The 23,949-nt window shown below is 44.8% G+C and overlaps 2 protein-coding genes across 2 annotated transcripts in view; both read left to right on the top strand.

Annotated features, from left to right (window-relative positions):
- LOC113615147 (uncharacterized) overlaps positions 1 to 23,949 on the top strand; it is a 71,752-nt gene that overhangs the window by 39,500 nt on the left and 8,303 nt on the right. Inside the window, exons 6-13 of the mRNA XM_027097218.1 lie at positions 2,528 to 2,719; positions 3,129 to 3,267; positions 3,689 to 3,837; positions 4,550 to 4,724; positions 5,559 to 5,571; positions 6,822 to 6,979; positions 9,367 to 9,493; positions 14,055 to 14,150. Coding sequence (XP_026953019.1) covers positions 2,528 to 2,719; positions 3,129 to 3,267; positions 3,689 to 3,837; positions 4,550 to 4,724; positions 5,559 to 5,571; positions 6,822 to 6,979; positions 9,367 to 9,493; positions 14,055 to 14,150 — 1,049 coding nt within the window. The remainder of the gene's footprint in view (positions 1 to 2,527; positions 2,720 to 3,128; positions 3,268 to 3,688; positions 3,838 to 4,549; positions 4,725 to 5,558; positions 5,572 to 6,821; positions 6,980 to 9,366; positions 9,494 to 14,054; positions 14,151 to 23,949) is intronic.
- AURKC (aurora kinase C) lies at positions 1,887 to 5,191 on the top strand. Its single transcript, XM_027097200.1, has 7 exons — positions 1,887 to 2,130; positions 2,250 to 2,286; positions 2,528 to 2,719; positions 3,129 to 3,267; positions 3,689 to 3,837; positions 4,550 to 4,724; positions 4,891 to 5,191. Exons 1-7 carry the CDS (start codon positions 2,103 to 2,105, stop codon positions 5,059 to 5,061), a joined length of 891 nt encoding a protein of 296 aa, XP_026953001.1. The 5' UTR covers positions 1,887 to 2,102; the 3' UTR covers positions 5,062 to 5,191.

Genomic DNA, 23,949 nt, shown 5'->3' with positions numbered 1-23,949 from the left:
CCCTTCTAGAAAGCCAATGTAACAGCAGATAGTCACCCCAATTACCAGGTAAATTTAGGATGAACTATGTGTAACAAATGGTGCTGTCAATACTTGAGAACTAATTATTGTTTGAAAATGTATGTAATGGGTTGTGTCTGTTTGGCTATATGAAAGGGTGAGTTTTATTCTTTGCAATCTCTTAGCAACTGTGCTGTGCATCACATTCTGGTTTAATGCTTATACAATATTAAACTATTTTATTTCTCTACTATCTTTTCGGAGAGGTTTTTCTGAGTTGGAGATTTTTTCCTTTTTAAATTTCCCCACCAATTCACACTATTACCTGTCTAAAAGAATTCAATTGCAAATGTTTTTGAAATTTCTGTGTATGCCAAACAAATAAATATGGGGGATGGTTTTACTATTTGAGACCCAGAATGCAAACTGATTACTGGGTCCAACAAATACACTTGACCCTTGAACAAAAGGGGTTGAACTGCCTAGGTCCACTTAAGGCAGGATTTTTTCAATAGTAAATGCTATAGCACTGCACCACTTGGGGTTGTTTGAACCCCTCCCTGGATGCAGACCCGCAGATATGGAGGAATCTCAAATACTGATAAGACAAGCTGGGACGTGGGACCATTTGCTGCAGTGCTTGCACCTGGACAAACATCTCCTCCAGCAACAAAATACAAAGAAACTATAAGGGACTAAAAATAACTGCGTGCATGTGCAATTGGGGCAAATTATGAGCAACAAGATACAAAAAGACCAAAAACCCAACTGTCACTTCTGAGGAGCTGGGAACAGAAGCAGGGTACCAGGAGCAAAAACAAGGTACTGGGAGCAAAAACGGTACCGTGCATGCCCCCTGCACACAGCACCACCAAGGAGGTGGGCAGATTACCTAAGCCACCCCTCCAGCCCCACCCCTGGGCTCACCTCGGTTAAGGGCCCAGCCTGCCCCGCTTCAGGGAGCGAGCCAGCGAACCTGCTACTTGTTTTCTCCCTCCTGCTGCAGGAGTCCCAATAAAGCCTTACCTGAATTTCTCCTCAGGCCTCATATCAATTTCTATTGATTAGGGAGTCCAAGAACCCTGGTGGTAACACTGAGGGCCAACCATAAGTTATATGCTGAAGGTCAGCACCCTTAAATACCACCCCCGCCCCATCCCGCTTGTTCAAGGATCAGCTGTGCTGTAGTAAGTACATGAGACAGGAGGGCTGAATGCAGCTGTGGTCCGTGCCCCCACTTCAAGTGGCCCGGGCAGTCCTGGGCTGGGGGAGGCAGGTGTATTGGGGGAGGGCACACAAGCCACAGGATACTGGGGGACAGAGGCACAAATTTCGGGGAGCTCCACAGTGGTGACCCTCACATAAGCGAGTGACTGAGGAGGACCCTGGGGAGCGGCCTGAATAGGACACGTCCTTCAAGCTGGGGCCAGTTGGGCTGCACGTGGTTCTGGAGTTTGCCAACTGCATAACGTACCCCGGCAGCTTCCTACGGTTGGTTTATATTCAGTCACACCTCCGTCACGTCACTGAGTTCGTTAAAGCAGTCACTCAGTCACGGATTTATATGTTTGCTCATTCATTCAGGCTTCTTGCATTACAGACTCTCCACACCCCTCCACCCTCTCTCCCCTTCCGGTTTCTGGCGCTCCCTCCTCTCGTGTCTTTCTGCCCCGGCTCCCGCCTTCCGCGCCCTGCCCTCTCATTGGCCCAGCGCCTTAAGTCCCGCCCCGCAACCACGGGCGGGAGCTCTCATTCCTGTCTCTTCTATTGGGCACGCTGCCTAAGCCTCAGACATTTCTACCAGTGGGAGTCAACCAGGAACTACCCGCTCAGCCAATGGGGCCAGAGCACTTAGTATAAAGGACCTGGGCCGCGTTGTTCAGGATCTTATCTAATTGAGTAGTGGGTCTGTGCGCAGGTGAGCCTCAGGGGAGCCCGCAGGCGGTGCTCGCCCAGTGACTGCCCCGAGGCTGCGTGGGAGCGGGTCGGGACTGGAAGAGCCTCAGCCTGAGGGTTACCTCCTTCCTGGACACCCAGCTCCTCAGGGCTCAGGAAGGCGTCCTCCTCACCACCATCTTGTCTAGTGAGCCTCCCGAAAACTGATGAAGTCGGGCAGTGCGCAGCCCGCAGGTGAAAGGGATAAGTACCAGGACCAGAGAAAGAGGGTTTAGAAGAAAGGCCTGCTGTCAGTTGTTGGGGGTGGGTGTGCACAGAAGAAAGTGTTGACGTCTCTTTTCTTTTTTCCGTAGCTGTAGCAGGTCAAACGATGCCCAGCATCCCAACCATGTGAGCGCTTTTGTTTTGTATCTGAAAAAGGAAGGGGAGTGGGACCGAGGGATGAAGAGCAAGCTCCACGTGTGAAGGTTGCCTCATGGGACTGACAGTTATTGACCAAACACCCTGACAGGGCCCTTGAGAAGGGAAAGGGGCCCAGGGAGGGTAAAGTGAAAGAGGAAGGCGAGCATGAAGTTTCCCTGACTCTCCACCCACCTCCGAAACGGAGACTCTTTTCCTTCTCTCCTATCAGGCGGCGCCTCACAATTGATGATTTTGAAATCGGGCGTCCTCTCGGCAAGGGAAAATTTGGGAATGTGTACCTGGCTCGGCTCAAGGAAAGCCATTTCATTGTGGCCCTGAAAGTCCTCTTCAAGTCCCAGATAGAGAAGGAAGGACTGGAACACCAGCTGCGCAGAGAAATTGAAATCCAGGCACATCTACAGTAAGGACAGTCTCTGTATGAGATTCCTGTTACAGGTTCTTTTTTTCACTTGTTCCTGTTTCCTCTTCCATCTCCGACATCTGAACTCATCATTTCCCCCAATACTACCCCCAAATAGGCCCTTTGCTTTCACCTTGAAGATTTTTTTTTTTAACATCCTTATTGGAGTATAATTGCTTTATGAAGATTTTTTTCTCTGCAGTTCATTCCAGTTACACCATGTAAAGCTCCCTGTGTCAGACATCAGAATCTTGATGCCTGTTTCATTTTCCCCTCACAAACTTCCAGATCATGCTGTTACTATTCTGGTCCCAGCACAATTTGCCCCTTGGGTGACCAGTCACTTGTAATAGCATCATGAATTGGGCCTCAGGGAGGAGTCTTGACACTTCCTCCTTCTGTTGCGCAGACACCCCAATATCCTACGCCTGTACAACTACTTCCATGATGCACGCCGGATGTACCTGATTCTAGAATATGCTCCAAGGGGTGAGCTCTACAAGGAGCTGCAAAAGAGCCACACATTAGATGAACAGCGTACAGCCACGGTGAGGTGGGAGGCTGAGGGCTTGGGTTCATGAGTTTCCTATGGGCTGATGGGGGTCACTGCTTGTGGTGGTCATGAGTATCCAGATTGCTTTTTTCTTTATTTCTGAATTTCAGTCTATAAATTTTATATAATGACTCTTATATCCTACAACTTCACATTTGGATACCCTAATTACCCCCAGAATATTAATAAATTGTGTGTGTAAGTTTGGATTCTTTGGTTGTAAGCAACAGAATCTAAGTGTGCTACCTTATGGAAAGAAACATGAAAGACTCTATGGCAGTTCACTGAATAAATGAGTGGAACTGACTTTGAAATAGGAAGCAAGAGATTTTTGGGGGGCTCCAGATGGGAAATCACAGCAATAATCATCCCATGGCCAGCTCCATTTCCAGACTGCTTTTTCTTTGCTCACACAGGTAATGGAGGAGTTGGCAGATGCTCTGACCTACTGCCATGAAAAGAAGGTGATTCATAGGGATATTAAGCCAGAGAACCTGCTGCTGGGGTTCAGGGGTGAGGTGAAGATTGCAGACTTTGGCTGGTCTGTGCACACCCCCTCTCTAAGGTAGGTCAGGTGGTGGCACCCTGGGTGCCGGTTAAGAATGATCCAGTTTGATTTATTTCACACGTAAGATCCAGATACAAGCCTAGGTTTGTATTTAAATACTACCTTTTTCAAATGCCTATATTTAATGTGTATTTGTAGACTGAAAGAATGTGGTTCAACCATTTAACAGAGATTAATCTCTGTTAACATATAACTTTACCAATAACTTTCCATGTAAATAAATTAAGAACCATTGCTCCATAATTCCAGGAATTTTACTGTATGAATAAACCATAATTAATTTACTTCGTCCCTCTTGGTGTACCATCAGTTTGTTCCAAATCTTCCTTGTGAAAATATCCTGGATCGTGAGCTAAATAATTGTATGAAGAATTCTAAAATATGGAGAGACTTCCCTGGTGGTCCAGTGGTTAAGACTCTGTGCTTCCACTGCAGGGGGGCACGGGTTTGATCCCTGGTTGGAGAACTAAGATCCTGCATGACGTGCAGCACCTCCAAAAAAAAAAAAATGTTCTAAAATATGGAGTTGGTGGATCCCAGTACTTGCCTTCTTCAAACCTTGATCTGTATTGAAATTTGGTGTTTCCAAATTCCTGTGCCTGGGAGAGGGCTGCCAGGATTTCCTAGGGTCTCCTGTCTCATTGAAAGCTGGGGAAGGAGTTTCCCTTATACTGATCCTCTGCTTAGTGCTCCTTTCTCTGCCCTCTAGGAGAAGGACAATGTGTGGGACACTGGACTACTTGCCCCCAGAAATGATTGAGGGGAGAACATACAATGAGAAGGTGGATCTATGGTGCATTGGAGTGCTCTGCTACGAGCTGCTGGTGGGAAATCCGCCCTTTGAGAGCCCCTCCCATAATGAGACCTACAGACGCATCCTCCAGGTGGGAAGGCCACACTCTGGGCATTCATGTGGGAGCTAGTCAGTGGGGGCTGGTGGGCCTGCGTAGCCCAGGGCACACACAAAGATTGTCTGCTAAGATCCCGAACAGTGCCTTGAATGGACCAAGGAAATTAACCATACTTCCCTTTCTTCTGTGGCCTCATCAGGTAGATGTAAGGTTTCCCCCATCAATGCCTTTGGGGGCTCAGGACTTGATCTCCAAGCTTCTCAGATACCAGCCCTCGGAGCGGTTGCCCTTGGTCCAGATCTTGGAGCACCCATGGGTCCGGGCCCACTCTCGGAGGGTGCTTCCCCCATCTGCTCAAATGGTTTCCTGAGCCCTGTATACCCCTAATCCTTTGTGATTGCTCATGGAGCCCCCTTGGCTCTGGTATCTACTGTCTTTTGTTTCTTCTCTTTTACGATGCATCTTGCTAATTAATAAAAGCTGAATCATTTTGTACCAGGTCTTTATAGTTGCATGAGTTGGTGTGTGATTGAGTAGAATCTTTATTTTATTTATTTATTTATTTATTTTTGGTCGCACCACACAGCATGCGGGATCTTAGTTCCCCGACCAGGGATTGAACCTACGCCCCCTGCAGTGGCAGCACAGAGTCTTACCAGGGAAGTCCCTAGAATCTTTATTTCTGTAGAAACTGTTTCCCATGAGAGCAGCCCAAAATGATGCCCTTCCTGGGCCGCAGGTTTTGTGACTTAACGACTCTTCTTGAAAACAAGTTACTACTTTATGCAAATAACCACCCTGGTGGTGCATAACCTACCACCTATCCCAGTGGCTCCTAGACTCAACTCACTTTCCCAATATTTTCAGGAGTATGTCATTTGTAAAACAGTACACTAATCAATCCAGAGGTCCATTCTCTTTATACTGACATCCAACATGGTGCCATCTTCAAGATAAAATGTTTCACTGCACATCAATGCCATCCAATTCTCAAATGAATTCACTAGCACTTACGCGGTGTTGTCATATTATTGCGTCAGGATAAATCATCCCTGATAATAAATGTATCTTCAACCTCTTCTGAAATCATGTGCTCTGCTTGCAGCAATTTTGGGAGTTTTCTTCCAACATTCCCCTACATCCTCCTGTTGCAGTTTTTTGTGGCAGCTGCTCCCTTCATTTACAATAAGCTTGACTGCACCAGAGTAAACATCCAGACTACTCAGCGAGGAGCTCAAACATGTTTTCTGATCATTTTGGGCATCTTTTTCACCACTGTGTCTCCTGACTAAAAACACTCCACTTAGAGTTTACCCTGTTAATGTTACTTCCACCACCATATCCTATACATTCTCCTCAATGTGAAATGTCCAGCAGATGCAGGACCACATTCCTATATGACCAGAACCACTAAGTAAATACAAGCTATTCAGCCACTCCACTCTAAGATGAACAGCCCTACCATTGCAGATCCATCATTTAAATGCTCCAAGGGAATTCCCTGGCGGGCCAGTGGTTGAAACTCCGCGCTTTCACTGTGTGCAACCAAAAAAAAAAAAAAAAAAATGCTCCAAGACATTGGCTCATAGTTTTTTCACCTGCACCTTCAGTGCTCCTTGGTTCCCCAAAGTTGTGTCCCCTGTGAAGAGGCGGGTCTGTTTCAGGGCTCTGGGTCTCTTAAGTCTTTTTTCTTTTTGCCGTGCCTTGCAGCTTGTGGGATCTTAATTCCCCCACCAGGGATCGAACCCAGGTCCCGGGCAGTGGAAGCGCGGAGTCCTAATCACTGGACTGCCAGGGAAGTACCCCTGGGCCTCCTAAGTCATTTACATGGAGGAATAACGGCTCTGGAACGCGCTCCGAGGCCCGTTGTTTGTTAAGAAAAAACTACATTACCCAGAAGGCGATGCACCGCGCGTCTGTAGCAGGCGCTGGACCAATGACGGCCCAGGGCGGGGGTATTTCCTGCGCAGGGGAGGGACTTCCGACCCCATTGGCTGTAGATGTCATTAGCGCGCGACTGTTCCGTCCACGCCAGCTGTGGGGAGGGGATAGCAGTTCAGTGGCCGCTTCTAGTGCGGCTCTTCGCAAATGAGCAGAAAGGAGGCTAGGGCTCCCCTCCGCGCATTTGAGCGAGCGGTGAGCCTCCGCTCTATCGGCCACCCAGCCCAGGGCAGGGAACGGGTGGTGGTCGGCTGAGCCCGCGGTACCCGCCTCTGTCGCCGCCTCTACGGGCCCCGCTCTCGCCTCAGGGTCCCATGATGGCGTCGGCGTGGATGGACCCGACGCGGGTGAGTGGACCATGTTTCTGGCCTTGCTGCTTCTCTTCTGGTTCGGAGAGGGCTCCTGAGCAGGGTGGAAGTCAAGAGAGGCGCTAGATTTCTCTTTGCAGTTGTGTTTGTGTACGACCAGTGGAGCTGGCTCGTCACTGACTTTATTTCCAGTCTTAGAACATGCGAGACTGAATATGCAAATGGAAAATAGACCGCGTATAAAAATAGAACTTTGACAAACAACCTGACCCGTAATCCGGTCCCTTATCTACAATCAACAACCCAGGAGTCTAGCCCGGCCTAAGACTTGCCAGAAGCCAGATTCCTATCTCTAGAGACAGTCCAGGAAGAGAAACAGTGACTTATGTAACTTCGGCCCCAAATGGCCAGGACTTGATTAATAATTGACCCTTTCCCTAATCCTTGTCCCCACTTCCAACTTAAAACCAACCAGAGAAAGCCATCCATATGTGCGCCCTTAAACAATCATAGAGGATGCTGTAGGATTACTTGCCAGAGAGTTTTGATTAATTAAACGTATATCATCTGGTAGTCAATGTTGAAGCCCTAGTTAATTTTTCTATCCTTACCTACCTGCCAAAATGTGCCCAGTAATATGAGTTTATCCAGTACCAGAAATGAGTAATATTGCAGGGTTCCTAGGTATGAACCAGTCAATTTATTAGGAATTTCTGGGTCTTTAATTGAAATATTAACTCAAGAAAGCTGTTAGGATGAAGCTAGAAAGCAGAGAGATGTGAGCACTGAAAGTGCAGGTGAAAAACCATGAGGCGATGTCTTGGAGCATTTAAATGATAGATCTGCATTGGTGGGGCTGTTCATCTGAGAGTGGAGTGGCTGGATTTTTTATATTTACTTAGTGGTTCTGGTCACATAGGGATGTGGTCCTGCATCTGCTGGACATTTCATATTGAGGAGAATGTATAGAATATGGTGGTGGAAGTAACATTAACAAGGAAAACTCTGTATGGAGTGTGTTTAATCAGGAGATACTGGTGAAAACGATGGCTTAAGAGCTAGGGACTTAGTTGCTTTGAGACAACATAAAGCACTCAGCATGGGGACCAGCAGGTAGTAGGACCAGTGAAGCTCAGGTACTGCTGTTGTTAACGTTATTGATATTATCATCACTTACTCAGTCCTCTGACATCCTAGAGTCCTTTCTGTCTGCATCTCAAAGTTCCAATGTCATTTCCATTGACTTGTGTCATTTTCCAATGGCTCCTGCGTAGTAGGCTCCTCTCTCTTACACTATAGGCGTACCTCGCTGTATTGTACTTCATAGATACTGTGTTTTTACGATTGAAGTTTTGTGGCAACCCTGCATCCAGCAAGCGTTTCAGCATTCACTTACCTCGTGTCTCTGTGTCACATTTTGGTAGTTCTCACAATAGTTCAGACCCTCCACCCACAAAAAGATTACAGCTCACTGAAGGCTCAAGATGATGGGTAGCATTTTTTAGCAATAAAGTACTTAAAAAAATTTTTTTTCCTTCTTGCTTTTCAGTTTATTCCTTTTTTAAAATTTTATTTTTATTGGAGTATAGTTGCTTTACAATATTGTGTTAGTTTATACTGTACAGCAAAGTGATTCAGCTATACGTATACATATATCCCCTCTTTTTTGGATTTCCTTCTCATTTAGGTCACCACAGAGCATTGAGTAGAGTTCCCTGTGCTATACAGTAGGTGGCAATAAAGTACTTTTTTTTTTTAATTTTTAATTTTTTGGCTCCGTTGGGTGTTCATTGCTGCGCACGGGCTTTCTTTAGTTGTGGCAAGCGGGGGCTACTCTTTGTTGCAGTGCGCGGGCTCCTCACTGCGGTGGCTTCTCTTGTTGTGGAGCATGGGCTCTAGGTGTGCGGGCTTCAGTAGTTGTGGCTCTCAGGCTCTAGAGTGCAGACTCAGTAGTTGTGGCACATGGGCTTAGTTGCTCCGCGGCATGTGGGATCTTCCCAGACCAGGGATCAAACCTGTGTCCCCTGCTTTGGCAGGTGGATTCTTAACCACTGCGCCACCAGGGAGGTCCCTAAAGTAATTTTTAATTAAGGTGTCTACATTATTTTTTTAGACATAATGCTATCGTACACTTAATAGACTGCAGTATAGTGTAAATATAACTTTTATATGCTCCTGGAAACCAAAAAAATCATGTGACTGGCTTTATTGGAGTGGTCTGGAACCAAACCCCCAATATCTCCAAAGTATAGCTGTATTGTATTATGTCCAAAGCATTGTCCACCTCCCCTTCAGCCCAGTGCAGAGGAAGTACCCAGTGATTAGGGCCTTGATCTTGCTGCACCTTTACCAGCGATGCAGAGACGGGCTCTGATCCCATCCAACCATGCCAAGGCTAATGCTACTATCTCTGTTTGACATTCCAGGTGTCTGTGACCTTCGATGATGTGGCTGTGACTTTTACCCAGGAGGAGTGGGGGCAGCTGGACCTGGATCAGAGGACCCTGTACCAGGAGGTGATGCTGGAAAACTGTGGGCTTCTGGTGTCTCTGGGTAAGGCCTTGCCACTTTGCCGTGCAGAGGACCTGCCACCTCCTTTATCCCAAACTCTGGCTCTGTCTTGGCTGGTCAAGACGGCCTCGGGAGCCCTTCCTCCCTTTTCCTCACAACTTCAGTCATTTTTGAGATTCATCTCTTCCTGCCTGCTATCCCTGTGTCTCTTTGAATAAAGTTCCTTTTTGGCTCCTAGAAAATGATGGAAGGAAACAGGGGTGTTCTGCAGAGCCCAAAGGCAGAATTTCTTGTTGGGCCATATGATGGACTGATGTAGGAACTGGGAACCACCAGGATTATGCCCTGACTTCTGGATCTCCTGTCCTGGTTTTCCCTCTGGCTTTGTTCACGTCTCTGTCTTTTCAAAATGGCTTTTGTGCTTCAGCAAGTTTGTGACAGGAGTGGCTACCCCAGTCCCTGCTCTCTGGGGCCCCAAGATACCTTGTTTCTACTTTTTTGCATACTTATATTGTTTCTCTTTTTTTCTTTCTCTGCTGCTGGGCTCCAGGGATGGAGGCAGTGCAGGAGTGGCCACCTGAGCCCATACTTCCCTGAGCCTCTACCCCAGTGCCCAGCACAGACTGGCCTCTGAGGTTCTTGTTTCACATTCCAGACAGGGAGCTGACTGGGTGGGACTGGTTGGCTCATGTATCCCCTGCAACCCAGTCCACAGGGCTGTGAGTGATGGGATGGTCTCCAGGAAGAGGGTGAGGCAGGTGGGGCCTCGGGAGGTTTTTGCCTTCAGTGCCAACAGGTATTGTTCTAAACCACAGGATCTCGGTTATGGGGCTTTTCTGTTCTCCTGTGCCTTCATGATTGTCTCTTGTTCCCTGAGTCCTGGCCAAGATCCAAGAGAGTGAAGCTGAGACAGTTATGCTTCTCAGTACTTGGTTTTGTCCCCAGGAGACATTTGGAAGTCTGCAGCCACATTTGACTGTCACACCTGGGGTGTGGGTGGTCCTGGCATCTAGCAGGTTAGAGTCCAGAGATGCTGCTTACTACCTGAGGATGGACAAGACAGCCCCATTCAACAAAGGTTGATCCAGCCCACAAGGGCAAGAGAGCCAAGGTGGAGAAACAGCAGCCTGAGGATAATCACTTTAGACCTCTCAGTTTGAGGGAAAGGAAAGCTGTAAATCCAGGGCATAGGGTAAGACATGCCTGTTTTTAGAGAATTGGGATTGTATTCTGTGTTAATGAGAAGAGGTTATACAAAATTAGGAAACGTTTGACATATTTAGATATTTTATAACAAAATTTTAAAAATAAGAAGGTCCACTATCTGGCCCTGCTGACCCTTCACTCTCCTCCCCATGCTTTCCCTGAGCTCACTCTGCTCTGATCACGCTGGTGTCTTGCTATTTCCTGTGCACGTACTTAACGTACTTGCCTCGGGCCTCTGCAGTTGCTGTTCTCTATGCCTGGTGGGTGTGGGTGTGCTTGGGCTTTTCACATGGCTACCCCTTCTCAGCACAGTCACCACCTCCTCACCAGCTGTTTCCTGATCACGAAATCTCTTGGAGGCCCCTCCCCTGTCACAGTCGCTTTTTCCCGTCACCCTATTTATATCCTTGTAAGCCAGTGGTTCTCATTCAAGGATGATGTTGTCCCCCAGAGGACACATGACAATGTCTGGAGACATTTGGGTTGTCCCAACTGGGATGTAGATGCTACAGGCATCTATTGAATGGAGACCTGGAACGCTTCTACACATCTTTATGCTGCACAGGACATACGTACTCCCTCCCCTTCTCAACAAAGAATTGCCTGGATCTAAATGTCAGTTGAACAGAGGCTGAGAAACCCTGTTTCTGAAGGCTCACGGACACTTCACCAGGGACACTGAGAGACACCCCGAGGAAGCCATTCCTTTATTCTGTGTCCTCCCTGATTATGTAGTGAAAATCCGGGTTCAGTACTGAACACCTCCCCCCACCCCCACTATTGCTAATTTCCCATTTTCAACAGAGGGAGCCCCGTCCCTGAGCAGCAGCATGAGCTCGCTGGCACTTAACCTCACCCTTTGGAGTTTTTTGTTGTTGTTGTTGTTGTTTTGTTTGTTATTTTTGGTACGCGCGCCTCTCACTGTTGTGGCCTCTCCTGTTGCGGAGCACAGGCTCCGGACGCGCAGGCTCAGAGGCCATGGCTCACGGGCCCAGCCGCTCCGCGGCATGTGGGATCTTCCCAGACCGGGGCACGAACCCGTGTCCCCTGCGTCGGCAGGCGGACTCTCAACCACTGCGCCACCAGGGAAGCCCCATCCTTTGGATTTTATTGCTGCCTTTTCAGGTTGACCTGCCATCGACTCAAGTGACTCTGGGTTTCTGTTTCCCATTTATCAGAGCTAAACAGGATTCCCTTTTTGTTTTTATTGTTGTTGTTTTTGCGGTACGCGGGCCTCTCATTGTTGTGGCCTCTCCCATTGCGGAGCACAGGCTCCGGACGCGCAGGCTCAGCAGCCATGGCTCACGGGCCCAGCCGCTCCGCGGCATGTGGGATCTTCCCGGGCCGGGGCACGAACCCGTGACCCCTTCATCGGCAGGCGGACTCTCAACCACTGCACCACCAGGGAAGCCCAGGATTCCCTTTTGTTTTGTTTTGTTTTTACAATGAGGATTCCCTTTTTGAACGAATGTAAGAAAAATAAAAAGTGGGTCACTTTTAAGAAAAATATTAATGTTAATGCTAGTCACAGCTCACTCTGGTCATTGGAGGACTGACTGCATATCAGGCCTGTTCCAGGCACGCATTTGATTCTCATGCTCTCCTGGTCCTTAGCAAAGTCAGGAAAACTCAGCTACTGCACTGAGTCTCATACAGCTGAACTTACCCAGTAAAGAACATACACTTTCATTGATGAAGCTTCCTCTGTGGGTTTATTTTAAGCAACAATCCTTTTATGAAATACTGATGAAAGTAGATGTTATTTGATGTTTCTATAAATGTCCAACGTGACCATACACCACTGTGTAGGATTCTCAATTTTATTATTTTCTAGTAGTTCATGAAACGCTGAAATCTAGGGTCACTGAGTCTGCCACACCCACCCTGGCCCCTGTTCCCAGCGGGTGAATCTTCGTGCTCACATCCCTGCCTCACAACTGCCCTGCACTCGGTCTCAGGATGCTGGCCCCACTCAGGGGTGTTTGCTGTTTCCTCCTTAGTGTAGTGCTGGGGAGCCCAGGCTCCAGAGCCAGACTCTTATGTTCAGTCCCCACTCTGCTCCTTAAAACCTTGTGGTCCTGGGCAAATTACTGAAGCTGTCTGTGCCTTGGGGTGCTCGTTGGTAAAATGGGGTAAGATGGTATCTACTTGCCGGGGCCGTAGCAAGGGTACATGGCTAACTTATGGGAAGGGGTCAGAACTGTGCCTCGTGTGACCAGGTTACGTGCAGGTTAGCAGTTGAGAAGCTTGCTGCCGTCACTACCGTTGTTACTCCTCAGGAGTCTCATTATCCCCATGCCTGGATCCAGCACCTTCTGGAACAGTGTTGTGTAGCCTTGTGGTAAAACAGCACACAGAGCAGAGATGGCTAGACCTGGGCTCCATATTGGCTCAGCCATTCACCAATTCTGGCCTCTTTGGCAAATCACATTATCTGCCTGAGCATGGTTTCTGTATGGTTTTTATCTATAAAATAGGGCTACTCACAGACATAGAACACAAACTTATGGTAAGCAAAGTTGGGGGGTGGGGTGTGAGGGATAAATTAGGAGTTTGGGATCAACAGATACACACTACCATATATAAAATAGATAAACAACAAGGTTCTACCGTATAGCACAAGGAACTATATATATTCAATATGTTATAATAACCTATAATGGAAAAGAATCTGAAAAAGAATATATATGTGTATGTGTGTGTGTATATATATAAATACACTGAATCACTTTGCTGTACACCTGAAACTAATCTGACGTTGTAAATGAACTATAATTTTTTAAAAAGTGGTGCTGATCACAATATGTACTTGCTGGGAATGCTGTGAGGAAACCCTAGGATAGAATCCTCTGTGGCCTATAGGAAGAACAATACAAAACTTTGCTTGGGTTCTAAAAAAAGAACTGGATCAATGAAGACACATAACTTGTTTTGAATGAAAAGAGTCAATTTTCTTTTTTTTTGGCTGCACGATGCAGCTTGCGGGATCTTAGTTGCCCAGCAGGGATTGAACCCATTGCCCCCTGCAGTGGAAGCACAGAGTTCTAATCAGTGGACCGCCAGGGAATTCCCAAGAGTCAATATTTTAAATATGTTAATTGTTTAAATTACTCCATAAATTTATTTCAATTTTGAAATGATGTAATGCATTTAAGTTGCTTGAACACAGTCCTTTTACTACGATTATACACTATATGTTAGTTTTTGACTTAGGAATAAAAACTCCATGGCAGTGTGGCATGTCTTTGGTTTCCAGTTCACAGTACAGCATTTTGTATATGCATGGGAGCAGCTTCATTCTGAGGTCTTGCCCACATCCTGAAGTCCCACACTAGATCGAGAGGTTTTCTTTGTTTTCACAGAAATCCTAGTGTCTTCTTCCTTTCTCCATGAACAGGGTGTCCTGTTCCCAGATCTGAGCTGATCTACCAACTGGAGCAGGGGCAGGAGTTGTGGACAGTGAAGAAAGACCTCTCCCGAAGCACCTGTCCAGGTAGGAGCCAAGGTTTGGGCAGCTGGGAAACCCTGCAGGGGAAGGTCGCTGGCCCTGGTTCCTTGGGGAAGTGTCTTGTTCGGGCGTCTGTGGTGGTCTGGAGGCCACGGAGCCCTTTGACCCCAGGTCCCTCTGTCCTCCTGGAGGATAGAGGTGCATGAGCTGAGATGTGTCTTGGGCTCCAGCTGCCTGGGCTTCAAGCCTGGGTGCCGACCGATCACCAGCTCTGTGGCCCTGGTGAACTTCGGGATCTCCTTGTGTCTTTGTATATATAAGTATGACTAAGTTAAATCTTAGCTGCCATGTCAGACTCCAGCGTCTTGGTGCTCAGCATATGGAAGCACTTGTTCTTTTTTTGTATTTCTTTTGCCACGACTCGCAGCATGCAGGATCTTAGTTCCCCGACCAGGGGTCGAACCCGTGACCCCTGCAGTGGAAGTTTGGAGTCTTAACCACTGGACCACCAGGGATGTCCCTGGAAGCACTTTTTCTGAGGCACACCCGGTCCGTGTGACTGTGCATCACACAGCTGTTCAGGAACCCGGGTCCACTCTGCCGTCAGCATGTGGCTTGAAGGTTGTCCTGACCTGCAGCAGGCAGAGGAGAGTGAGAGGGCAAGGAAGACTCGCACAAACGCCAGCCCCCCGCTTCCACTGATAGGCACTAGGCACTTGGCCACACTCGGGGGATGGGGCTGGGAGATGGGGCTGAGCCATGTGTCCAAGTGGAGGAGCAGATGGTTTGGCGAGTGTGGTCTGCTGCGCTCAGTCTGTTCCTGATAGTTCCTCCGTCCTTGGGTTGCTGGGGACGTGGTCATATAACGCATTAAAGCATAAAACCGCTTAGCACAGCGTCTGCACCGCAGTCAGTGGCTCGTGGGAAGTAAGCCGTTGGTGTCATTCATGTCCCTGTATTGTAATGAGTAATGCATCTCACGTTTCCCTCTGACCTCTGAGGAAAAGGGCCTTCCTTCCTCTCCGAGCGCCTCTCCAGCTCTCTTCTGCCTCCCCTTTCCCACCCTGTCCAGATACTCAAGAAGCCTTCCCTTGTTGCATGTCTCCGTACTCCTCCTGTTTGGTAAAACCTGACGGTGACATTTGTCCTGCTGTGCCCCACATCTGGGCTGCTGAGGGCACTGGGGCCGCCGTGTGGTGATGGGGCCCCTGCAGAGTCGTGCTCTTTCCCTCCTAGTCCCTCGGGCGGCCCCACCAGCCTGCGAGTGTCTGTGTGCAGCCCGTCGACAGCCCCTCAGAGGGGCAGTTCCGAGCCTCTGCCTTCTGCTCTCTGCCTTTCTCCACCTGAATATCTCAGAGGCACCCAGTCAACATGCCTGGCAAGGAACCCGTTACGATGCTCACTCCTTCCTCTCCCAAGTTAGAGCGCATGGTCCTGCCGTCTAGGCAGGTTGGAGACTGGATACAGCCCCAGAGACTGTATCCTCACCCCTCCACCTCTATCGGCCCCTATATCCGGCTACCTCCCACATCCCGTCCATTTTACATCACGTACATCTCCTGAATCTGTCACTTCTACCACCTCCCATCAGATCTGTCCCCACATTCTGAGTCCAAGGTCTCATCATCTTTTCCTTGCGGGATGCTAGTAGTTCCCCTAACTGGTCTCTACATCTGCTTTATGCCTCTGGTCAGCTCTCTGTCCTGCATGAGCTACCCCAGGTGTAGCCATAGATGCCTCAGCATGTGACCACTAATGTGTCAGCAAGTTTTCATGTTGAAAGTAAAGTCTGCCTCATATTGCTTGATCTTCAGCCCTTCCACACTCATTTGGACTCTCCTATCTGTAGCTTCTCTTTTCACCTAGTTGAAGAGGTCTTGCCCCTGGGCATGGCCAGTTCCGACATCAGAATCTGGAAAATAGCTTTTCATGAAAGTGCCTTTATCACTTATATTCTGCTTGTTTTATAACTTTATCCTTTTCTCTGCTCAAAGTAAAAATATGCTGAAGTTCCTTACAGTGAAGAAAATAAATTAAAAATATTCCTGTCTCACATTGTATTCATCCATTGTCTGCAGCATTTAATTGTTCACATTTTTTCACTCTCACAGTGCTGCCAATAACATTTGTATATATTGGTCATCTTGCTCATGTTTAGGCTGTCTTTTAATGTTTCTTAGAGTGAAACTGTTGGATTATAGGCTGTGCAAATTCTCAAGTTTACAAGATAATTCCTGTTATGTTCTAAAGGGGCTAAACCAATTACACTTCCACCAGGAAAGAATGGAGGTTTCTTCAACCCATACCTTGACCAATACCTGGTATTATAAGGCTCCTCAATTTTTGACAATCAAGTGAATACAGAATTGTATCCCACATGGTTTTGATTTGCTTTTCCTTCGTTCATAAGGAACTTTAGCACCTTATTGTATGATTGTGAGTCAATCTATGAATTAAGTTTTCTTCTTTGAAATGTCATTTCATGATAAACGTCTATTTTATTCTATTGACTTGTTTGCATTTTCTTGTGTTTTAACAAATTTATTTATTTATTTATTTTTGGCTGCGTTGGGTCTTTGTTGCTGTGTGCAGGCTTTCTCTAGTTGCGGCGAGCGGGGGCTACTCTTTGTTGTGGTGTGTGGCCTTCTGATTGCGGTGGCTTCTCTTGTTGTGGAGCACAAGTTCTAGGTGTGCGGGCTTCAGTAGTTGAGGCACGCAGGCTCAGTAGTTATGGCTTGTGGCCTCTAGAGTACAGGCTCAATAGTTGTGGCACACAGGCTTAGTGGCTACGTGGCATGTGGGATCTTCCCAGACCAGGGCTCGAACCCGTGTCCCCTGCGTTGGCAGGCAGACTGTGCCACCAGGGAAGCCCTGCATTTTCTTTCTGATTTGTAGGGATTCTTTGTGCATTACTCATGTTATCTTTTTTTGTGGGTATGGTAAAAAGCAGATAGTGTAAAATATATCATCTTAGCCATTTTTAAGTATACATTGAGTGGTATTAAATAGAGTCATAATGTCGTGCAGGTATCACCACCAGCCTTCTCCATAACTCTTCATCATTTGAAACTCTGTGCCCATTATACAGTAATCCCCCTATGTCCCTACCATGCCCTGCCCCTGGCAACCACAATCTTTCTGTGTCCGTGATTTTTTTTTTTTTTTTCATTAGGAGAGAATTTTATTTTAAAAGTGTCATCTTAAACTGCAAGGATGTCCGTTAAACATCACAATTAAACATGCCAAAGGAGAAGCCATGTTGTCAAAATGCCCACTTAACCCACCCAAACATCTCAAACCCACCCTTTGCTGACCTTCTATAACCCCATTTTTTTAAGTTTTTTTTTTTCTTTTTTTAAACAAGAGAAAGTAGACAGATACATGTTGGTAAATGCTAACTGTCCATATTCACATAGAGACACAGTGTAATCTCTGAGCCCAATATACAGAGAAAGGAGGAAAAAAGCTAGAATTCTATGCACTACTACACAGGGGCCTAGCACCCTCCAGCTTCCAGCAGAGCTAAGGGAGCAGAAGGTTTTTCTTTTTTCCCACAGAGCATGATGGTGTTGATTCCATAAAGTTTTTGTTGAGACAGGAAGGGATAAAAATGAATTTGGAACAGAAAAGGGTAGAGATTCTTTTCCCACTGAATTCTGCTCAAGGTATTTCCCCCCAAAATAAGTTGTGAGCCATGGTATAAAGGAGAAAAGAGACCTCAAAAACAGGGCAACTGAGCACAAGAGGAGAAGGAGAAAAAAAAACAAAAAAGACTGCAACTTGCTCCCAGGGACTGGAGAAAATTAAAAAAGGAAGGTTGGAATCCATCAGTGTTCCATTAGTCATCTTCTCCTTCATCTTCCTCTCCTTCCTCCCCCTCATCATCATCTTCATCTTCTTCACCTTCATCCTCATCCCCTTCTTCATCAATATCTTCCAATCCTTCTTCCTCTTCATCATCATCATCATCTTCTTCTCCTTCCCCTTCCTCATCATCCATGTCTGGAACCAAGTAGTACTGTAATGGATTTGGCCAAATATCATCTTTGATGACCTCTCCTAACTCATCTGCACCTGCATCAAAATGATCAGTAAACCAGGTGAAGAAGCTTTCTGGTTCCTCATGCTGTCTCTTCCTGCTGGCTTTATTCTGAGTTTGACTTGAACGTTTTGTCAAATCCTTTCCGGATTTCCATTTGATTTCAGTGGACTTTGAAGATGGATCACCACTCTCATTCAGATGAAATTCTTTGGAGAGAACTTTATTTTCAAAGTAAGGGTTTTCATCAAAATAAAAATCTATTCTGTAACCTGATTTAATATCTTCAAATTCTGTCACTTCAACTCTTGTCAAATAATGCAGCGCCTCTTCATCCTCCTCCCCAAGCAGTGCAGACACTTGTGGATGGTTAACAAATGTTGTTACCCAAAAATTTGGGATTTTGGCGATCAATTCCGACCTCTTCTGAAAAAACGGTTGGCGGAGTTTGTTATATTTCTGTTCTACTTTCAAAATCTCCTCACTGGCTTGTTCGTTAAGTCTGTCTATTTCATTTTGTACTTCATCAGTATGTTCAATTGCTTCTTGCTGTTCTTTTTCTTCCTTCGGCAAGTTCGGAGAAGCAGACTTTTCCTCTGGCCTGGAGGCAGGAGTCCGTCTCGGTTTCTTGTGTCCGTGATTTTTGACTACTCTATGTACCTCATGTAAATGGAGTCACACACTATTTTGTGTGTGTGACTGGCTTATTTCACTCAACATAACGTCCTCAAGGTTTATCCATGTTGTAGCATGTGTTAAAATGTCATTCCCTTTTAAGGCTCAGTAATATTCTTGTGTGTGTGTGTGTGTGTGTGTGTCTCAGTCTCACATTTTACTTATCCATTCATCCCTTGGTGGAAACTTGGGTTGCTTCTATGTTTTAGCTATTGTGAATGATGCTGCTGTGAACATGGGTGTACAAATGTCTTTGAGACCCTGATTTCAATTCTTTTGAATTGAAAGAATTCATATAACAAGAAATGGAATTACTGAATCATGTAGTATCAATATTTCCATTTTTAATTTTTTGAGGAACTGCCATACTGTTTTCCACAGTCTGTGCCAATTTGCATTCCTACCAACAGTGCACAAGAGTTTCAGTTTCTCCACATCTTCACCAACATTTGTTATTCTGTTTTTTCCGATAATAGCTGTCCTAATGGTTGTGAGATGGTATCTCATTATAGTTTTGATTTTCATTTCCCTAATGATTAGTGATGTTGAACATCTTTTCTTGTGCTTGTTAGCCATTTGTATATCTTTGAAGAAATGTCTATTCAAGTCCTTTGCCCATTTTTGTATCAGGCTGTTTTTTTGTTTTGTTAAGTTTGAGTTCTCTGTATATTCTGATTATTAATCCCTTTTCCGATATATGATTTGCAAATATTTTGTCACATTCTTTGGATTATCTTTTTACTCCGTTGGTAGTGTCTTGATCACAAATTTTCCTAATTTTCATGAACTACAATTTTTCTATTTTTTCTTGTGTTGCCTGTGCCTTTGGTGTCATATCTGAGAAATGTTTGCCAAATCCAGTGCCATGCCACATTTGCCCTATGTTTTCTTCTCTCCATTTTTTTAAAAAATAAATTTATTTATTTTATTCTTGGCTGCGTTGGGTCTTTGTTACTGTTCATGGGCTTTTCTCTAGTTGCGGTGAGCGGGGGCTACTCCTCGTTGCGGAGCACGGGCTCTAGGCATGCCGGCTCAGTAGTTGTGTCTCACGGGCTCTAGAGCGCAGGCTCAGCAGTTGTGGCACATGGGGGCCCAGCCGCTCCGCGGCATGTTGGATCCTCCCGGACCAGGGCTCGAACCCATGTCCCCTGCACTGGCAGGCGGACTCCCAACCACTGCACCACCAGGGAAGTCCCTTCTCTCCATTTTGAGTTAAGTTTTGTATATGATGTTAGATAAGGGTCCAATTTCATTCTTTTGCATGTAGATATTCAGTTTTCCCGGCACCATTTGTTGTGAACACTGTCTTTTCCCCCGTTTAATGGTTTTGGCACCCTTGTCAAAAATCATTTCATGATATATGTGAGGGTTTATTTCTGGGCTGTCGATTCTATTCCCTTGGTCTATTTGATTTTATGCCAGTAGCACACTGTATTTGATCATTGTAGTTTTGTAGTAAGTTTTGAAATCGGGAATTTTCTGTTCTTCAACTTTGTTCTTCTTTTTCAAGAGTGTTTTGGCTATTCAGGGTCTCTTCAGATGCACTATAGATTTTAGGGGGGATTTTTTTTTATTTCTGCAAAAAAATTTGCTGGAGGACTTCCCTGGCAGTCCAGTGGTTAAGTCTCTGGGCTTCCAATGCAGGGGGCGCAGGTTTGATCCCCGGTCATCGGGGAACTAAGATCCCCCATGCCATGCGGCGCAGCCAAAAGATTAAAAAAAAAATGTTGCTGGGATTTTGATAGGGATTGCATTGAATCTGTAGATCACTTTGGGTAGTATTGATATCTTAACAATATTAGGTTTCCAAATTGGGAACATGGTATGTGTTTCTGTTTATTTACATCATCTTTAACTCTTTTAGCAATGTTTTGTAGTTTTCATTGTGCAAGTGTTTCACTTCGTTGATTAATTCCTAAGTATTCTTTCTCATGCTATTGTAAATAGAACTGTTTTGTAATTTCATTTTCAGATTGTTCATTATTCATGTATATAAATGCAACTGATTTTTGTGTGTTGACTTTGTATCCTGCTACTTTGCTGAACTCATTTATTCAGCAGTTATTTTGTGACGTTTTTGTGGTTTTTACATGTAATAAACTACCATCTGCAAGCAAAGATAATTTTACCTCTTCCTTTCCAGTTTGGATGCTTTTGATTTCGCTTTCTTGCCAATTGCTCTGTCTAGAACTTCCAGTATTATGTTGAATAGAAGTGGTGAAAATAGATGTCCTTAACTTGTTTCAGATCTTAGAGGAAAAGCTTTCAGACTTTCATCATTGATTTTTTTTTATCATGAATTTTGTCAAAGACTTTTACTGCATCATTTGAGATTATCACGTGGACTTTTTCCTTCATTCTGTTAATGTGATGTGTTAACGCTGATCAATTTTCATATGTTGAACTGTCCTTACGTTACAGGAATAAACTGCATTTGGTCATGGTGTATATTCCTTTCGATATGTTGCTGAATTCGTTTTGCTCATATTTTGTTCAAGATTTTTGCATCAGTATTCATAAAGGATATTGCTCTGTAGTTTTCTTGTAGTGTACCTGGCTTTGCTATTAGGGTAATGCTTGTCTCAGAATGAGTTTAAAAGTGTTTTGTCCACTTTAGTTTTCTGGAAGAGTTTGAGGATTGGTCTTAGTTCTTCTTTAAAAATGTTTGGTTAGAACTCACCAGTGAAGCCATCAAGTCCAAGATTTTTCTTTGTTGGGAGAATTTGATTATTAATTCAATCCCTTTTTAGTTATAGGTCTATTCAGATTTTCTATTTCTCCATGGTTTAGTCTTCACAGGTTTTGTGTTTCTAGGAATATGTTCATTTCATCTAGGTTTTCCAATTTGTTGGTGTATAGTTCTTCACAGTATTCTCTTATACTCTGTTTTGATATCTATAGAATCAAAAGTAATATCCCCACTTTCATCTCGGATTTTAGTATTTTGAATCTTTTTTTTTTTTCTTGGTTCATCTAGCTAAAGGTTTGTCAATTTTGTTGATCTTTTCAAATAACTAACTTTTTGTTTCACTGATTTTTCTCTGTTTTTTAATTCTCTGCACTATTTACCTTTTTAAAAATATTTGTTTATTTAACTGGCCACAGAATGCAGGATCTTAGTTCCCTGACCAGGGATCAAACCCGTGCCCCCTGCATTGGGGGCGCAGAGTCTTAACCACTGGACTGCCAGGGAAGTCCCCTGTATTATTTATCTTTAATCTTTCATATTCCCTACTGCTAGGTATGGGTTTAGTTTGCTTTTCTTTTCCTACTTAATTATGTTGTTAGGTTGTTGATTTGAGGTCTTTTTTTTTTTACTGGAAGCATCTATAGCTACAACTCTCCCTCTTAACACTGCTTTCTCTGCATCCTGTAAGTTTTGGTATGTTAAGTTTTTGTTTTCATTAGACACAAATCATACTTTGTATGATATCTTTTTTTTTTTTTTTTTGTGGTATGCGGGCCTCTCACTGTTGTGGCCTCTCCCGCTGCAGAGCACAGGCTCCAGACGCACAGGCCCAGTGGTCATGGCCCACGGGCCCAGCCGCTCTGCGGCATGTGGGATCGTCCCGGACCGGGGCACAAACCCGTGTCCCCTGCATCGGCAGGTGGACTCTCAACCACTGCGCCAACAGGGAAGCCCTGTATGATATCTTTTTAAATCTGTTGAGACTTAATTTGTGGCCTAACCTATGGTCTGCCCTGGAAAATGTCCCATGTACACTTGAGAAGAATGTGTATGCTATTGTTGTTGGGTAAAATGTTCTGTATGTATCTGTTAGATCTAGTTGGTTTATTATGTTATTTAAGTCCTCTATTTCTTTACTTATCTTTTGTCTGGTTGTTCTCTCCATTATTGAGAATGGGACGTTGAAGTTTCCATCTGTTGTTGTAGTGCTCTTTCTCCCTTCCATTCTGTCATTCTTTGCTTCATGTATTTTGATCTTCTGTCATTATGTAAATGTTTACAATTGTAATATCTTCTTGCTGTATTATACCTTTTAGTTATATACTGTCCTTCATTGTCACTTGTAATCTTTTTTGATTTAAAGCCTATCTTGTCTGATTTTAATATAGAAACCTCTGCTCTCTTTTGGTTAGTATTTGCATGGAATATCTTTTTCCATCCTCTGACTTTCAATCTGTTTGTGTCTTTGGATCTAAAGTGAGTCTCTTTTGGAAAGCATATAGTTGAATCATGTGGGTTTTTGTAAGAAGTTAATATTTATTTATTTATGGCTACATGGGGTCTTAGTTGTGGCACATGGGATCTTTTGCTGCAGCACGTGGGCTCTTTGTTGCAATGTGTGGGCTTCTCTCTAGTTGTGGTACATGGGTTCCAGAGCTCGCGGGCTCAGTAGTTGTAGCACATGGGCTCTGTAGTAGAGTATGTGGGCTGTGTAGTTGCGACATGTGGGCTCTCTAGTTCTGGTGTGCAGGCTCAGTAGTTGTGGTGCCAGGGCTTAGTTGCCCCAAGGCATGTGGGATCTTAGTTCCTTAGACCAAGGATCGAACCCGTGTCGCCTCCATTGGAAGGCAGATTCTTAACCACTGGATCACCAAGGAAGTCTCTGGATCATGTGTTTTTATCAATTCTGATAATCTCTGTCTTTTAATTGAAGAGTTTAATCCATTTACATTTAAAGTAATTGCTGATATGGAGAGACTTCTGTCATTTTGATATTTGATTTCTATATGCATTATAGCTTTTTTCTTTCTCATTTCCTGTGTTATAGTCTTGTGTTTAGTTGATATTTTGTAGTGAAACATTTAAATTCCTTTCTGGAATTACTTTAAATTCTATAGCTATTTGTGGTTACCATGGGAATGACATCTAACATATTAAAGTTTTAACACTAATTTGATTTTATACCAGCTTAACTTCAGTAACAAACAAAAATCCTTTACAGCTCTGTCATCTCCCCTTTCAATTGTTCGTGTCACAAAGTTACATCTTTATATATTGTATGCCTAGAAACTTAAACTACTAATTCTTTTGAATGCATTAGTCTCTTAAATTATGTAGGAAACTACACATGGAGTTATAAACTAAAGTTACAATAATAGTAGCCTTTAGATTAACAATTTTAAAAAGTCTTCTAAATCATGTAAAAACAAAAAGTGGAGTTA

This window comes from Aethalodelphis obliquidens, unplaced genomic scaffold (genome assembly GCF_003676395.1).
Source record: "Aethalodelphis obliquidens isolate GAN/ISIS:26980383/991018 unplaced genomic scaffold, ASM367639v1 scaffold113, whole genome shotgun sequence".
Lineage (NCBI taxonomy): Eukaryota > Metazoa > Chordata > Mammalia > Artiodactyla > Delphinidae > Aethalodelphis > Aethalodelphis obliquidens.
This window is presented reverse-complemented; position numbering and strand designations above follow the sequence as displayed.